This window comes from Gallinula chloropus (genome assembly GCF_964237585.1).
Source record: "Gallinula chloropus genome assembly, chromosome: 4".
NCBI classification, from domain to species: domain Eukaryota; kingdom Metazoa; phylum Chordata; class Aves; order Gruiformes; family Rallidae; genus Gallinula; species Gallinula chloropus.
In genome coordinates this window covers 46,213,622-46,232,831 of record NC_140088.1, presented here as the reverse complement: position 1 = coordinate 46,232,831, position 19,210 = coordinate 46,213,622, and the positions used below count along the sequence as shown (strand labels likewise).

General features: G+C 39.4%; 1 protein-coding gene across 1 annotated transcript in view; it reads right to left on the bottom strand.

Annotated features, from left to right (window-relative positions):
* Positions 1-212: 212 nt before the first annotated feature.
* The window catches only part of LUZP2 (leucine zipper protein 2), a gene marked incomplete at both ends in the record, with an annotated part of 219,316 nt that continues 200,318 nt past the window's right edge, over positions 213-19,210 (bottom strand). Inside the window, 3 exons of the mRNA XM_084263109.1 lie at positions 213-317; positions 970-1,047; positions 16,965-17,048. Coding sequence (XP_084119235.1) covers positions 213-317; positions 970-1,047; positions 16,965-17,048 — 267 coding nt within the window. The remainder of the gene's footprint in view (positions 318-969; positions 1,048-16,964; positions 17,049-19,210) is intronic.

The window sequence follows — 19,210 nt, the reverse complement described above, 5'->3', positions numbered from 1 at the left end:
AACCAGACTGTTTTATAAAGTATTTCGTCAAACATCTGTTTTGGATTATTGCTGAAAGGTACTAATTGTTCTATTCTAGACTAATTTACAAACATTCATAAACCAGTGGAAAATGCATGCTTTAGAAACATGGTACATTTCATGCCTCTGGATTGAGAAGAATATGAAGATGGAAACAAGTGATTGGCGTTTTTAGCATAGATTAGTAGGATTTAGAGATTTTTTTCTTTTGTACCAACAGACTCTTCCATTTTCTTCTCATTTTTTTCAGGTAATTTTTTATCTTCAGGTTTAGTCCATGGAGGGCTGTGCAACTTCTGTTGAAGGTGAAAACAGCGTCAGTGTAAGCATTGCATAGAAATAAAGAAGTATCTTAAAAATCCGTGGCAACAGTGCACACAGAACAGTATTTCTGTTAAAATGATGCACTGGTACACTATTGCACTACTGAATGTGCTATTTGTCAACTGTGTCTAGAGGAGGAGACTGTTCTCTACTTTAAAAAAGCATATTTAACAATCTTTGACAGTGCAAAACCATAAAAATCTGATGCTGCGTTATAATCATGGTGAGTTTTAGCTTTTTATTTTGAGTCTATCAAACAAAGAGCTGAGATGTACACCTTGCTTAACTCTTTTCTGGTGGTGACATGGCTGCACACTGCTTCACATAACTGCAGATACATAATTGTTTTGTAAATCTCCCCTTTCTCTTGTTCCCAGGGATACAGACATCATGTCATTTGACTACTAAGACAGTCCAGTTCTTCAAGAATTAAATGGTTTAGCAAATTGATCTCAACCAGAAGACATTTTGAGCAGAAGAACTGCAATCGGGTACAAAGTCTGACCTCAGTAAGCAGTCCTCTTCCAAAGCCATTAGTGCAGAATGCAGGAATGTTATTCAAGTAGTTGCATGCCTTATTAGACCTTTGAATAAAAACCTGAGTATTACTCAGAAAACGAATACCTGAAAACTTGTCTCTGTTTCTGCTGTCTTCAAATGAGATGTTGAATTATTGTGATTCCTCAAACACGTCTTGCCAACCTGTCAACAGAAATGTCAGAGATAACTAGTTTGTATTTTTTCCTAAAATACTCATTGTTTTCCTAAAAGAAAAAAAAAAACAAAATCCAAAAACCAAACAAAAAACCCCCACAACAAACCACAGTGCTTTTTGTACCCTAATTGATGAAATGGAACAAATCAAAATTTTCATAGCTAAGTGAATCCCATACTCTTGTCATCTCTATAATAATTTAAGGTGGCTGCAAGTTTACCAACCTAGCACTTATCTAATCTAGAGGGGTTTTTCTCATGTTTAAATGTCATCACAGTGAATTTTATTCCTACAGTGGTCCCATGGAACAGATAAGTAATTATTATTGTCTGTTCATAGAATCACAGATTATCCTGAGTTGGAAGGGATCCATAAGGATCATCAAGTCCAACTCCTGGCTCCACACTGGGCCAGCCAAGTCAGAGCATGGCACTGAGCGCATCATCTTGATGCTTCCTGAAATCAGTCAGGCTCGGTCCTGTGACCACTTCCCCGTGAGCTTGTTCCAGTGCCCAACCACCCTTTCAGCACAGAGCTTCTTCCCAATATGAAGCCTAAGCCTCCCCTGTCTCAGCTTCATGCCATTACCATGGGTGTTGTTCCTGTTATGGAATTAGTTATGAACAGCTGAAAACTAGCACTGCAGTTAAGACTTCTCTATTACTATTCTCTTGTCAAAACTGCTAGATGTCTTAGGTACAATAATCCCTGGGTGTGGATATGTGCTATAATTCCCTGAATAGGGAAGTATATAGACTCTAAAGGTATGGAAAAGATGGCTAGATTCGTTGCTGTTATTTTATTCCAGTAATAAACACCATTTGATTTGCAAATATTATTTTTAATATCAGGGAAAACACAGTTGAACAGCATAAATAAATTTAATTACACAGTAGATTTTTTAACCAAAGAGATCTTATGAGTCCTAGGTAGAGATTTACCCAGCACTGAAATTTCTGCTGTAATTAAAGTCATTTCAGGAGTGGGATTAATGATGCCATAGGCAAAGAAATGAAAATGTGAAATACATTAAAATATTGATAATCTCTGGTCATTACTTTAAAATGTGTTCACATTGGATTTTCTCTACTGTTTGACTATTAAAACTCATACATTTGAATGGTAAGAAAATAAATGAGGGATTTCAAAGTTTTAAGTCCTCAAGACACTCTGCAACATGACAACAAATTTGCTTATTTTAAATTTTAACATAACTCTTCTTCTAAATGTTTTCTGTTTAGCAGAAACCCTTGAAGATTTCTGGTCTAGATAAGAGTATTTGTTACATATCAGACCTAATCCAACATACTAATGAAAACAGGTGAAAAAAATCATCAGTATGTGGACATGAGCTTTGCTCAGAGAAATATGAATGCAAACACACCCTGAACAGAAACTCTCAATAATACCCACTACAAGGTTTGCTGCCATTTTGCAAGGGGTTTTTTTTTAAACATTAGTATTGATAACATTGTTCTAGGACAGAATAAGCTATTTTTGTCTAGAACAAGGAATTCACAAACAAAAAGAGAAAAACAATTCTAAATGGTATATTTTGAGGCATTTTTTCTGACTTCCTTAAGAGAAAGTGAATCTGAACTCATCCCACAGCAGCTTAAATTGCAGTGATAAAAATTATGTCACTCAGCAGAGAACACTGAAAATAAACACCCTAACATGCAAATTAAATACAAAGAAATTTTATAAATATCCTTTCAGTAGAAATTACTTTAGATTGGAGTTAATTAAATAGTAAGAGATTGACAAGGGGGAAGAAAATTCATTAAGATTTTGCACTTGAGGAATTCTGATGGTCCCTTGCCTGTAACAAAGTTGATCTATGAACAGGTGTGAATATGAAAATGAAACATGTTATTAAGAAAACTACTTGGAGAGGAGATGGCTGACTCCCTCCTGAAAGCTTCTGGAGAGACAGTGCTACTGCCAAGGATTTTATGGCACCCCGAGGAGTTTTAGTCTGAAGTGAGCCTCTGAGGTGGTGCAATTGAAGTGACTGATGGTGGGGACTCTTTTCAAGTTTTCCCCACAATATAGAATAGCTAATAAAAGTTGGATTAATATTAAGTAAGAGGGAATAATCAGTGCAGCATTGATAAAAAAACATTTTTTTATAGAGCACCTATTCCTCTTTACAAAGAATGTAAATTTTTAATAGAATTTTAATACTTCAAAATCTTAAAAGTGTGGTCCTGGCAGAACATGTATTTAATGTATTTACTAGTAAGCTAGATTTAAAAAAAAAATGTTTTCAGCTTCATTATGTTTAGAAAAATGTGTAGGTTTTAGAGACTTCCAGGAGAGAATCTTGAGGACAAAAGATGTTACAGGTCAAAAAACAGAACAGCATTTCAGCTTGTGTGATGAAGAGGGGAGAAATAACACTAATGAAATATAAGATCATTGACAAATCCATAATTTAACTGAATACAGCAAAGAATATCAGGTAACCTATTTCACTGAGGGAAAACATAGGAGATAGGATTCCAAAAATATTAATTCCAATAAGTAAAAATATGGGTCAACCATTTAAGACATACGCAAAAGAGGAAAAACCCCAAAGGCTGCCTTAGAGAAAACAAAACCTAATCATAAAAACAATGCTTTATCAGTGACTTTCATACTCTTTTCATAGACCAGATGACAAAGGCCATCTTGGTAGGAAAAGAGAAGTGAAGATTTATGTCTGTAGCATTTCATATTTTCACATTCACAGTTATTTTCCTCTTTAGTAATACATCAGACGGATTGCTGCTGCAAATAGTAGAACAGGACATTTTTCTAAACAAAGCAACTCCCATGTCCTTATGTTGTTAAAGCATAAAGCATTCACTATTGATTCCCTGTCATAGTGAAATCTTGTATACCATTAACAAATAAATTACACATTGAGCAGCAGTGATGACTTTCAATACGCCATCAGTCAATAGCAGTTCAGTGGCCAGAGCTGTAACCAGTTGCTGTCGATGAGCCGTGTCATCTGCTGGCTCCTGGATTTCAGTCAGATCAGCTCCTATAGCTGGGACACATGGGTGCAATGGCACCTGCTGAACTGGATTTCCCACAACCTGAACTGAACCCCTTACGTATACACCTGCACCCATGTTTACACATGCGCACTACTACACACACAAGCTTGTATGGTTTTGTGCTTACAGATACATATGCATGTTGGTGGCATGTATATGCACTTACATGCATAGATAAACATAAATATCCAACTATGCACACACCCTCTTTACCCCAGCTAAAAGACTACCTCAAAATCATAGGAAAATATAAACCCAGTGCACTACAATATCTTTTACAGCCATGAGCAACATACAGACCAAAAAAAGCCAAATATTGAACTTTTATTTTATATATATAAATTTCTAGTTCCTCAATGGCAAGTGGCGGAAAAGATTGCTATGTTCGCTGTTCTGTGCAAGTCTCTCTTGTTGTCAGATTTGCTTCTGTGAGAGGTACACTAATTACAAAAATACCAAGCGATGGTTTGATGCAGTAGAGAACAGCAAAAAGCAAAAATAATTTCTTTTGGAAAATAAAGGGGTTGAAATGTTGGCACAGTTTTTCTACTTTTTTGAAGATGAGATTTTTAGAAGTGCCTGCCAGAAGAGATATTGGGATTTTGCCACACTTTGAATCGAGATTTCGGCATATCAGGGACTCGAGGACAAACTTGTACCTCTCTGTTTCTCCTGCAAAAACAGTCACTCCAGCTGCCACTGTTTGGAGACATGAGGACAATTCTGTTTCCAGCTCATGCACACACCCTCTAAGGCCACAGAACAGAGTGGAGCACTCCTTTACACCTTGTAACTTGCTTTCTTCACTCCTCGCACCACCAAGGAGGAGGAAGCCCAGTACCAACTGATACCCCCCTCAATGTATGCTTACAAACATCCCAGGCAAAAAGTAGCTTTCCCCATTTCTCTCAGAGAAGATCAGTTGCTGTTCTTTCAATTAATTAACATTTTTAAAGAAAGATTATTACTAAGAAAGCTAATAAAATGCTAAGACTATAGTAAAACATCCAAGAAGAAACAATGATCAGAAGGTAAAAGAAAAATGGAAGGCAAGAAGCCCCAGGAACAAAAAAAAGTCCCAAGTCAGTCTTGGTAGCTTAATACAACTCCATTGACTCCTCTTGTGCCATTCCAACAAAGGATGTTGGAATTAAAAATCTTGTGAGCAATACTTCCAGGATGCTCTGGTTTTCATGCCAAGTGTAACATGACATTTCACGCTATGGACTGTTTCCCCAGCTGCTGTGCAGAAAGCTGTAGAGAGAGGAGTGGGAGCACCACACGAAAGATGAGACTTGTCTGCACATAATCTCTTTTGGTCACAGGCAATTTTTACATCTGTGCTGGCTTCATAGAGGGCAGGAAACAGGCACTGCTATTCTGTCATAATCTGAACAAGTCACAGGTAACTCAGCAGGCAACGTAGTCTTATATCTCACTCACCCTCAGTGTAATGATTTAAAGTTTGGAATAAATATGAAACCATTTCTTGCCTGTACCCCTTCTTGGTGATTCCAGAGAAGGTCAGCCAGGTTCTCAAGCAACATAACAAAAATTTCAAAAGTACAGAAAAATTTCTAAAACCCAGGGGAAAATAAAGGCACCTCAGAGTACCATTTTGCGTTTAATGAAAGTGACAGTGAGGAAGCTAACAGTGTTCTAAAATTTTAACTTTATTACCAACATCTAGTTACTGCTGCTGACACTTAGAACAAAACAGTTTATCCTTAACTTTATTTTGCGCTTTCTTCTGCCTTCCTTTAAGGGGAGTGAGGGTGGCAGTTTCAAAGGGAATAGGGATGGTAAACTAACTCCCAGTCCCATTCAGAGGACCATCCCCGTGTTTCCTATATCTATATGGCAATTCGAAATATTCGACAAAAAAAACAATGTGGCATGCAGGCATTTAAAACAACACAAGCTAAATGCATTTTTACACTAAATTCTCTATTCTCCATTTTCTCATTATACTTTAAACTGGTATTTTGGAGATTCAGTTAGTATTTGCTCTGTTCATTGATCTCAAAGACCACAGCTGAGCAGGCTGGAAGCCGTATTTGGACCACTTAATTGTTTTTCTCACCCAGCTAAACTTAACATTTATTAAAGCTTTAACCACAACTGTCATGTTTATAGGCTTACGTAAGAGCAAGAGGGATTCTACCACTGGTATTTCTTCAGTATCTAAAGACTTACCAATCAAGCACATTTTGTCCTAGCTTCATTAGCGTGTGCCCACAAAGGCAATTTCCTCCTGGATTTAGGAGGGAAATCTTCAATTCTGAGCATGACAGTCAGTATTTATCCAAGTCCACAGAGATTAAGTAAATGATAACTACTTCAAATAGTTGTATGACTTAGAGCAATTAAACAAGACAGAAAGATGCATATCTCAGAAGTTTAGAGTCCTACCTCCTCTTTTTTTTTCCTCCCTTCCCCAGTATTTCCTTATTTTAATAAAAGTTATAATTTGATGTGTTATATCAATCCATTAATGAAAGATCCCAGAGTTTCACCCTTTAAAGAATTAATTTTACAGAATAAACTCTGTATTTTATGTGTGGAAGCATTCTTTACTTTGCCATTAAGTTGTTCTGACTGAAATTTCAGTATGTCTGCCATGTATTTTGTAGTTACGGGCATGTTTGTAAGACAAACATTATGTTCATTAAATTACATATGACGCATTTTTATCATTAAACATCAAGAAGGATCTAATGTTTGAAAACTGAACTTCAGAAGTTCTAACACACAGCAGTCATTTTGCCATTTCACTGCTTTTACTGCTATTAACGCCTTTCAAATTGCGTAGTTTCTTCTTAGCATCTCTTTAAATCGTAGCTTGGTCAACATTTACAACTTTTATGACTAAGCAAAACAGAAGTCTTATTATAGTTTTCTTCTACATGATAAAAATCAGTTAAACCAAATTTATTGATGTCGAATGCTTGTTACTTGTTCTACATACATTTTAAGAAACACACCAATGATCTATTTATGCTTGTAGAATAAAATTTTCACACAAGTGCATTTTGTCTTAAGCAATACATTTTGTATATGCAAGAGGCAAAAATATTTGGAACAGTAAGCAAGAAATTTAACAAGACAGTAAAATTGAAGCGGGGTACATGTCTTGAAATCCTGTGCTGCCTTTGTCAATTTAGTGTGCAGCTTGATAAGTACTTTTGTATGAAATTCTGGTTATAAAATATGCAGCTTGATCAGTAAAGTATCCAAAATTTCAGAAGTTACGGATTCAGTTCACCTAGTGAATTATACAGCAGAGCTGGAGAGGCTCACAGCTGTATGTATAAATTACAAAGGTGGATCAGCCAAGTGTGCATCTTCATTTAAAAAGAAATTTCAAAAAGCCAGTTAAAATTCAGCAAGTCCCTTGACTATTAAACTATGCAATTTGATCCATGAACCGCTGAAAAATGTAACTAGACAGGTATTTCGCTGCATCAACACAGCAAATATGAACTGGCTTTATTGCTCAAATAATCATCCAATGTATCGCAAGTGGACAGGAAATGAAGAAGTTTAAATAAGAGATACTATATTCAGCTTCTACAGGTAGAAAACAATTTCACTGCTGCTAAAGGGTATCATAGAGGTTTAGTAGACCAAACACTGCAGCTTCAGCTTTCCTTCGCATCACTACAGGCATCTGTTTGGCTTCATCAGACACTAAAGCAGACTTGTGGGATGCTTATAGGTGGAGGAGAAAGTTCTGATCTAGTTCTGAAGAAACTAAACCAGTTACAGGAGAAAAGGATGGCATGGTTAGGTCAACTGACAAGCTAGGTATCTTAGGCATCATCAGCCAAGTTAGGTCCACAGTTTATTCCAGTATACACTTTATTATATTTGCTCATTAATTTATTACAGATCCCTATTTCGATCTCCTTTCACCCTCACTCTTGAGAAGAAAGATAGGGAGCAAGGTGCATGCGAAATGTGCATGTACATTTTTATAGGACATCTCTGCAGTTTCTCATATGCTGCTACCTTTTAGCACAGTATGCTTACTGGATGGTCAAACTAAGATGGTGAAACTTCTTATGATCTTCATAGTTTTCATTTAGGGAAAAAATTACTAGATATACTTTTTTTTTTTTTATAATGATGGGGGTTTTTTCACTCATGACTCCCTTGGGGAAGCAATGGAAGAGTACACTGTGGTCAAAGATCTGCAATTGAAACTGAAAGAAAAAAAAGAAGCAAAATGCTGTGGTTGCTTAGAAACATGTACAAGTTTTGCTCCAATACTCAGTGTCTGTTGTCACTGAATGATTAATGAACATGCAGTGTTTGGTTACTGCAGGAAATTAAGGCAGTAAATAAAAGCACTATCACTTTTATTTATCAGAGAAGACTACAAGGACAAGGAGCATGAAATCTAAGATGAGAACAGAGAACAAAGAATCACTTTCTAATCTGTTTGATGCTTTAGCGTGACCAAATAAGTAGTTCTAATGATGCATAAGAATTAATTTTAAATGTTTTATATGCATAAGAATTATTTAATATGAACAAAGAACTAAGTACGTTCTGGTGTAAAAGCAAAAAAAGTTCCCAAAAGCTTTTGGGAAGAGAGGAAAAGGAAAATGATACGAGTAAAAGAGTTCTATAGAACTCTGGTTCTGCAGAGATCTTTGGCAACTAGTAATTGGGAAAACACCTCTTGATAAAAAAATAATATTTACAAGATTCCTGTAATAAAATAATAATGATCTAAGTAAGAGACACTTTTAAAAGAAAATTGAAGTTAAGGTACTTTTGGTCATTAACAAATTTCAGATTATTTGTAATTATCAAAATGATGTATTCCAGGATATTCTACCTACTTCTGGCTACTATAGGTCCCATGTCAAATTTCATGACAGGTACCAGCAGTATGTAATTTCAAAACTTGCCAATATAATTGGCCTGCCTGCATCCCATTTGTTAACAAATCTTCATTTGCATTAATTCTAATGTAAACTACGTTAATTATTATGAACAGACCTAAAACCATAAAAAAGAAACTGCAGTAGGATTATGGATTTGAGACAGAGAGGGGTTCCTAGCCACACAGACTAAAAAATAGCGATCAAGACCAGCAATTAGCTATTTACCTTTATTTTTACCTTACCAACTGAAACATTGCATATTCTTCTCTAGTTAATCTTTACTACAGTAATTCTTCCAAAATATAAGAGAGTTAAGCATATTCATTAAGGTCCTGGTCTTTTATCTTGGCCTCAACTTCATTTATTCTTCTGAAACAAATAGTGCATAAGAAGTGGTCATATGTTCTCAATCATCCAGTCTATACTGCCCTCACTGGGAGTTTAGCAGCAGTATAAGCTTCAGGAACGCCCCCCCCCCCCCCCCCCCCCCCCCCCCCCCCGCCCCAACCATGAAAGTAATGATAAAAATATGAGGGAAAAAAAAATCTTAATGTATTCCCAAGACTGGAATTTTCAAAGTGACAGTGCTCACAGGTACAAATTACAGCTTTGTATTACTGAAGCGGTACAATCCTTCAGGAAATTAAATTGCTTCTAGTTCTTTCAGGATTTAAGGTGGTATCTCTAAAGTCATCACATGAGGGTTAATTCTACAAAGAGTTTTTTAGTTCATTTCTTAAAACTAAACAATTTGAATTCTTCCTTGTCTAAAAACAGTAAAGTTAATGGAAGACATGAAAAATAATAACAACAAATGGTGGGAAGACTTTTCTAGCCCTGTGTCATTATTTCCACTATTTTATGTCTCATGCAGCCCACATTCAGATGGATGATGTGTGAAAGAGAAAGAAAAAAAGTTTCAACTTCAACATGAGGAAAATTACTCATCACTGTGAACAAACCACAAGTCAAAAAGTGGTTGAGGCAGGTCATTAGTAAAGCAGAACAGTTGTGAAAAGCATGTTTTAATGCTTCAGTTCTCTGAAAATTTTACTACTTTTCCTTAATGTCTCCTTGGGTCTACAAGAAAAACAAACTGAGATGTTCCATTCTCCCATGAGGGGCTCCAAATGAGCCTGCAAGTGTGGACAGGTTTCTCATAAAACTTCATGGGTCAGTGTGGAGATGGTAGCATTGATAGGGAGAAAAATCTTTTGAAAAAAATTTAATGCCTCTCTGACAAGCAAATCCAGCACTTTGAGTGCAGCCACAACTTGAAAATAAGTATTTCTCTAAAATATTATGTATATTGCATATTACCTGAGCTGTCACATTTAGGACAGGACTGTTGCAGTTTGTCTTGCATGCCAGAGGCAATGCTGCTGCACTACCCAGATTACTGCCGGCTCACAGATTACACAGGGCGAGCCAAGGGTTTCCTGTCTGCTGTGTACCCAGGCAGTTAAACCATGGTCTCCACCAGGCAGACAGCTTCCCCCTACAAAACTGGCACAACCCCGTTGGAGGGACTGCCTAGGGATGCTGCAGTTCAGGTCTCAGGCTGCAGGGAATGCCTTAGTCTGCTGATGCCAGGGAAAAGAGGCAAACACCTCACCTGTGTGAGGTGTGAGCAGGTGGACGATCTGCTTTGCTGGAAAGACTGAGAACTATCAGGGAATGCGAGCGAGTGATTGACTGGTGGAGAAGCTCCCTGGTGTCCCAGAGGGAAGGGTGCCAGGAAGACACCTCGCAACTGAAGACAATCCCCCTGCCCCGTCCTAGTCAGGTAAATGAGAGTGACCTGAACACTGAGGAGGGCTGGAAGACAGTCCCATCTCGCCGCCGTAGGCACTCCCCCCACCTACCTACCCCACTCCCACAGGTTTCCCTAAGCAACAGGTTTGGGGGCCTGGAAGTTGAGGAGGAGGTATGTGAGGAGATGAATGCAGCCCCTCTACCTCAGAGGAAGCGGAAGCCTAGAGTTACATGATTGTCTGCACGCCTTGAGACTGCCTCTGTTAAGCAAGAGAGAAAGGTAGTTGTGGTAGGGGATTCCCTCCTCAGGGGGATGGAGGGCCCCATATGTAGACCAGACCTTACACGCAGGGATGTGTGCTGGCTCTCTGGAGCCCAGGTCAGAGATATTACCAGAAGGCTCCCAGGGCTGCTGAGATCCTCTGATTACTATCCATTATTGATAGTTCAAGCAGGCAGGGACGCAATCACGAAGTGTAGCCTGCACACTATCAAAAGGGAATTTCGTAACCTAGGACGCTTTGTTGAGGCGGGAGGAGCCCAAGTAATATTTTTGTCTATCCCTACTTGTGGGAGGAGGGGTTCAGAGCACGTCAGGAGAACCCATGAGTTGAATGAGTGGCTGAAAGGCTGGTGCCGGTATAGGAACTTCGGGTTTTTTGACCAAGGGATGGTGTACTCTGCTCCTGGCATGATTACTGCTGACAGGGCTCACCTGTCTCAAACAGGAAAGCGGATCCTTGCCCAGGAAATGGCAAGGCTCATTGATTGTGCTTTAAACTATTTAGGAAGGGGGAAAGGGATATTACAAAGGCTACTGGGGTCAGGCAAGTGCTTTGGGAGTCACAATGTGAGCTGATGGTGCAAGAAGGTAAATGCCAACAGCACAGCAATGGACTTGATGATGTTGCTCCATCTGATAGCAGTAAAAATTCTGTGGATTGCCCTGAGGACTCCTCAGTGGTGCCACTATTGCCCATCCCGTGTCGGAAATCTCGCTGTGATCTGTTGAGGATACCTGCATCTGCTGCCCCACTAAAATGCCTTTATACAAATGTACATACCATGGGGAACAAACAAGAAGAATTAGAGATCTTTGTGTAGTCACAGGGCCACGATCTCATTGCAACCACAGAGATGTGGTGGGACAGCCTGGATGACTGGCCCACTGTCATGGATGGCTATGTGCTCTTCAGGCTAGGGAGGTGAGGTGGTGGAGTTGCTCTTAATGTTAGAGAGAAGCAAGAATGTATTGAACTCCACCTGGGGAAGGAAGAACCATCAGTCGAGTGCTTGTGAATCAAGGGAGAGGGTAGTATGAGTGACACTGTTGTGGGTGTGTACTACAGGCCTCCTGATCAGGAAGAGCGAGTTGATAGTGCATTCTGTAAGCACCTAGAAGTTGTCTTGAGATCCCAGGCGCTGGTCGTTATGGGAGACTTCCATTACCCGTTATTTGCTGGGCGAGCAACATGGCCAGTCGTATGCAGTCCAGACAATTTCTGCAGTATGTTGAAGACAATTTCCTGCTGCAGATGGTGCAGGAACCTACAAGGGGAGGGTGGGTGCTGGACCTTGTTTTTACTAACAAGGACGGGCTCATTGGGGAAGTGAAGGTCGGGGCAGCTTAGGACAAAGTGACCATGAAATGGTCAAATTCAAGATCCAGGGTGGAAGAAGCAGGCCAAAAGTAGGATAGCTACCCTGAATTTTGGAAGAGCTAACTTTGATCTCCTCCACAACCTGGGAGGACTACACTGTTTGAAGGAATGGGAGCTGTGAGAGCTGGGTAGCATTCAAACAGCGCTTCTTCCAAGCACAGGACCGGTGCATCCCTTTGAGTAAGAAATCGGGAAAGAGAGGCAGAAGACCTGCGTGGATGAGCAGGGAGCTAATAAGTAAACTTAAAGGGAAGCAGAAGGTCTATGAACTGTGGAAAAAGGGTCTGAGCACCTGGGAAGAATATAGGGATGTTGTCAGGGCCTGTGGGACACAACTAGGAAAGCTAAAGCCCACTTGGAAATGAAGCTGGCAAGGGATATAAATGATAATAAAAAGGGTTTTTTTAGATATTGGAATAGTAAGAGGATGACCAGGGATAATGGAGGTCCCTTGCTGAACGAGGTGGGTGTCCTGGTAATGGGGGAGATACTGAATACCTTCTTTGCTTCAGTCTTCCCTTCAAAGGCCCCCTGGGACCCTCAGACACTGGATGAAAGTAGGAGTGTTTGGGAAATGAAGAGCTTCCCTCTGGTTGAGGTGGGGGTGGTCCAGGAGCGTCTCAAAGGGATTAATGCACACAAATCCATGGGCCCGGATGGGATGCATCCACGTGTGCTGAGAGAGCTGGCGGAAGTGATTGCTGAGCCGCTCTCTATCATCTTCAACAGGTCTTGGAGAAGAGGAGAAGTGCCTGAGGACTAGAGGATAGCCAATATCACTCCGGTCTTTAAAAAGGGCAGGAAGCAGGAACCTAGTAACCATAGGCCAGTCAGCCTCACCTCTGTCCCCGGAAAGGTAATGGAACAGCTTGTTCTGGATGCCATCTCCAAGCAAGTGGAAGAGAAGAAGGTCATGAAGAGTAGTCAGCATGGATTCACCAAAGGGACATCGTGCTTGACCAATCTCATAGCCTTCTACGATCTCATGACAGTCTGGGTAGATGGAGGGAGAGCAGTGGATGTCATCTACCTTGACTTCAGCAAGGCCTTTGATACTGTCTCCCATGACATCCTGATAGCAAAGCTGAGAGAGCATGGGACAGATGAGTGGACAGTGAGGTGGGTTGAGAATTGGCTGTTGGACCGAACTCAGAGGGTCGTGATCAATGGAGCAGAATCTGAATGGAGACCTGTGACTAGTGGTGTTCCCCAGGGCTCAGTGTTGGGTCCAGTCCTGTTTAATATCTTCACTGACAACCTTGATGAAGGAATAGCATCGACCCTCAGCAAGTATGCCGATGAGCTGGGAGGAGTGGCTGACACACTGGAACACTGCGCTGCCATCCAGCGAGACCTGGACAGGCTGGAGAGCTGGACAGGGAGAAACTGGATGAAGTTCAACAAAAGCAAGTGTAGAGTCCTGCACCTGGGAAGGAATAATCGTTCGTATCAGTACAGGCTAGGGGATGACCTGCTGGAGAAGAGCTCTGTGGAGAAGGACCTGGGGATCCTGGTAGATGACAGGTTGGCCATGAGCCAGCAGTGTGCCCTGGTGGCTAAGAGAGCCAATGGGATCCTGGGGTGCATCAGGAGGAGTATGGCCAGCAGGTCAAAGGAGGTGATCCTCCCCCTCTACTCTGCCCTGGTCAGGCCCCACCTGGAGTATTGTGTCCAGTTCTGGGCTCCCTGGTATAAAAATGATAGGGAGAGAGTCCAAAGAAGGGCTATGAAGATGATTAAGGGCCTGGAACATCTCCCCTATGAGGAAAGGCTGAGTGAGCTGGGACTGTTCAGCCTAGAGAAGACTAAGGTGTGACCTAATTAATGTTTATGAATAACTTAAACATGGTATGCAAGGGGAAATGGCCAGCCCCTTTTCAGTGGTCTGTGGAGATAGGACAAGGGGCAATGGCTGCAAATTAGAGCACAGGAAGTTCCACACCAACATGTGGAAGAACTTTTACACAGTGAGGGTGACAGAGCCCTGGAATAGGCTGCCCAGGGAAGTGGTGGAGTCTCCATCTCTGGAGATATTCCAGACCCGTCTGGATGCCTATCTGTGCAGTATGAGCTACGGAGCCTGCTTTGGCAGGGGGGTTGGACCCGATGATCTCTTGAGGTCCGTTCTAACCCCTACGATTCTATGATTCTACGATTCTACTGCTCTTTAAAATAGCTCCTGGCTGTGTACAGCTTTGTAGCTGTCTGGAAAGAACTAACTCCTAGAATTCTCTTTGTATCATACCAATCAATGTTTTTTGGGTTGTGTTTTTTTTTAAAAAAATGAAGGGAATATACACCTTAAAAGTCCCACTTAAAGAGAAGATGTCTTCCTGTACCTGTAAGGTTTTAGTTACGCTGGCGACTGTGTTTCTAATACAGACAACTTTCATTTACCATAGCAATGGTATTTATGGCTTCGGTGCTTGAATGTGTGGCTGTCCTAACAATCCTTTTTGTAGCTTGGCTCTCAAAGCCATTCCTTCAACAAACACTGCAAGCACAGCACAATGGAATTTCATGAATACCTTGGTATATATGTGTGTGAATTCTGGATTTTTTTTTTTTAATGCAAAGAAAATGCAGCTATGAATATTCCATAATATACCCATTTTTCAGTGGGAAAACAAATTTCTGGCAATATGTTTAAAAGCAAGGTAAGACTAATAAAACTATTGCCTGCTTAATTTTCTAACAGGGTACATTATCTAGCAAGGAACCGTGAATTTGAAGTACGTTATACTTTCTGTAATTTTACTACTTTTTCCTCCGTATGGGAAGTTAATGTCAAATGCCAATTTAACAAATCTTAAAGATTTAAAATTTAAAGGAAATATGAGTCCCATAGAATATCGAACTAGTCTTAATATATGATAATTGAGTGATTGAATTTTATAAAGCTTAATCCTATTAGTCAAATTTAGATATATAGCCTAATTTCTTTTACTTTGAATTATAGTGCTACTTAGATGAAGGAAGTGAACAGGATTAGATATTAATTTAATTTGAATCATGAAAAATAGTTCATCTCTTCAAGACTTCTAACTCCAGGTTGGAGTTTTCTGCTTCCCCAGACAAATTTTTCACACCAAGCATCATGCCATGCTGACTGAACAGCTAGAGATACTAGCCGCTGGGAACCACAAAGCGCCACCCTCAGCCCCTAATCTAAACAACAAAACGCCTGATTTTATGGAAAAATGCATCTTCCAGGTGTCTTTCATTGCATTACTTGATACAGAAGTTAAATATTCCATTTTTGAAATGAATTAACAGCATTTTTTTCTCTCTGCTTTAATATAGTCACTTCTGTAGTAAATAGGTGCTTGAACCTCTCTCTACAAATATTCAGCCTCTACCTAAATGATACTATATAATCTATCAAACTTTCTATAGCTTTCCCAGGTCATCATCAACCTCTAGTCATAATCTAAATGGAGTTCACTCTGACTTCAGAATTCTACATCTTATTCTTTCTTCTCCTTCCATTTTTATTAATAAGAAATTAGGTTTCCTTCATCTTCAGACATTAAGAAAGGTGAAACAGCAAATTAGGCACTCTTCTGGATACACAATTTCCCCTTGTCTCTGCCCCCCTCTAGAGGATGTGGCAGGGGGGAGGTCATTTACAATTGAATAAACCAGTGACATGCTTGCAATAAATGGATACTATGAATTATCTAAGAGTTGTTTCCAAAACTTTTTTTCCAGGTTACCACACAACAATACCAACAAGATCCCCAGCTCCCTCCATAGGAGTTTGCTGCAGTGGAAGTAGGCAATGTGTTCAGTTCTGCAGGCTTCTCTATTTCACCCGCAAACTAGTCAAGGTGGCACTGTACTTTTTGGAATGTTGAGCAGACAGTACATTCAACAAACTGTGTCTCACTCTTTGTGATTTATCCAGCTTTATTTTTATCATTGCAGTTGCAGCCATAACATGGGCATTTGGGATTTCTACTAACAGCTCCCACCATTCCGTTGGAAAGAGAGTTTTGCCTCACTAAAAGCAGCAGATTTAGCTTTCTGTCAGATGTGTCATAATCCAAACGCAGCTTGTGGCTTTTCTAGACTGGCAGTGGAAAAGATTACACACTTTCAACTATTACACTGTCACTTCTTACTGCTCCCCAAAGGTTTTGTTTTATCAAATGAAGCATCTGTGACAGCTGTGCCTGAATATTATCAGAAAAAATATGTATACAAGGTTCTGCATCGTGCTGTAATGCAACAACTCTTCAACCAGGAACAAGCCAATTCCTGAAATGGTTAGACATCAAATCACATCTTTTCCACTGCTGCTCTTCCTGCAACAGCTCTACAAGGGCTATTAAGTAGTCTTTACAAGAAACCCAGAGAGCATACCAACATAGATTGACAGCGAAGAACATTTGCTCCTCAGCATTTTAATGCAGAATATAGCTGGCTTATAAAATACATGTACCAGCTTGACTAGGAAAAGTAAGTCACAAGGATAATCATCTAAAGGATTACTGTTTCCCTACAATCTTGATTAAACCCTGATTTCTAGGTGAGATAAGCTTACATCTTGAGAATCACACTCCTGGATGCTCTTTTCTTCCTTTCTTGAGGCTGCATGAAGATTCTCTTTCTCTGCTGAGGCATTTAGCTGAAAATGGAAAATAAGGAAGAAAATAAATTAAACAGTTAATGTGGATATAATTTCAGAAAAGTTACATTTGAAAAATCAGGACAATGACAAGAAACCAGTAAGTCAAATATTGCTAAGAGTTAACTACTTCATATGCTGCATTTTTAGCAAATTTTGTAAAGGGACTGTTTTGATGTTCACTTTCAGTAAACCACTCCCATGTAATGACTTACTTCCATATAAGCAATCAAGGCTTTCTACCTGAAAACTGAACATAGAGAAGTGATTTGATGGTATATTTTTATATGTCAAGCAAAATCAAATGAAGTAAAAATTAAACTATGTTTTCTTTGCCACAAACATTTGGATAGTGAGGTAGAGGATAGAAAAAAAGCCACTTTCAAACCTCATGGTTTCTCTGACTTCTGGGGACCCTGTGAAAGGTTAGGGCCCTGAGTTGAAGTCCCTCATGAATTTCTTCCTGCCTATTTCTGCTGGGACTTCATGTCATTGTGGCCTGGCAAAATGTGTTCAGTTCATGTCTTTCACCCACCTCCTTCGACTCAAAATGGACTGCTCTACAGGGCTGCTACTCTACAACCCAGACTATCGCTCTACATAAGCAAATTTCCTCCCAATGAACATTGACCATTTTAGACATGTCTTTCCATATTTCCTGCAACTTGTAAGATTCAAAGGGACATGAACTGGAAGAATATGCGCAGCTTTTTTATAGAAAGCTTGCACTCTATTAATACATTTATATTTCTTTTTAACTTAGCTTGATAACTACACAATTTTGCTGCCGTAAATACCAGGACATAACATAGTAGGACATGAAAGTATTCTAAAAAAAGAAATTATCCATAAAATCTGGAGAGTGTATTACTAAATTAACTGCATATCATGATATATATATATATCATTGCCTGTACACAACTGCATGCTCTGCTGAGACATGAAGGAATTAAAAGAGCTGAACGCATCAGCATTTGCTGATAGTCATGATTACTACAACCACCTTGTTGTTCCTAGTTCTGCAGAATTATTTGTTTAAAAATCATTTATCTCCCAGTGTCTAATTTAAAATTCACTGGAGAAATGAAAACTGTAAGATTTACAAGTGTTCCCATGTATACCTTTGCTAAACAAAAAAAAAAACAAAAAACCCCGTAACACAAACAGCAAAAAAACCATCACACACCTCAACCATAAATTAAAATGTAATGACTTGGTGATTCTGTGACTTACTCTTACTCTGACACAATGTTTTCCAAAGAAAATATTTTTTAAAAAAAGACTCTCTTTTTGTTCTGCGTTTCAGATCATGAAGAATTTGCAACTATCATCAGCGATCTGGCTTCCATCAAATTGTATGAAAGACATCTTGAAACAGGACAATTTCCAATTTTAATTTCCTTTAATATTCAATATAGTCAAATTGCAATCTTATATTCTATAAATATTCCCCTTTTTTTCTCTCCCAAAACAAAATATAACAGTTTTGTGAGATTTTATATGATTGTCTTAGCCAGTACAACCAGATTGTGTGTCAGCCTTCAAAAATCACTTGCCACATCTGCACTGCTCAGACACTGACCAAGCTAGGGGGCAGTGACGGGTCTGCTTCATTCCCTGCCTGGTTTCCAACTCATAAACTTTGGTCCCATCACTTCAGTTATTGCATAACTATCACCTCCAATTATTTTTCATATTTTTAGCCTAAGCTGAAATTGATCTGCACCTACTGAGTTCTAGTTTAAAAAGCCACCATGCTTCTCAGAATGGTCTAAGGAGAACAGCTGAGCACAGGGCAAGAAGATCTCTTGCCAGGCCATGGCTGGGTTCTGTAGATTTGATTTCTGTCCTTCTGGACAGAATGCCAAAGGGCATAATTTTGTAGGAACTTTTAACCTATAACATTTGGAGATTCATTTCTTACATGAAAAAAAAATATTTTTGAAGTCTAAACTGTTTGTTGATGATGTGGGAGTCCTTTGACTTTGCAAACAAGATGCTTCGTTATTGAAAATAACATCTCCTAATAAAAAAATGAATATGCTATTATTTGTCTGAATGAAGCCTATTTACTAGAGTGACAGCTTACTTAATAAAAATGCCATCAAGTGCTCCATAGTGAAATGGTTTGGAAACAGTTTCTGAACTCCTTCCCAATTTGC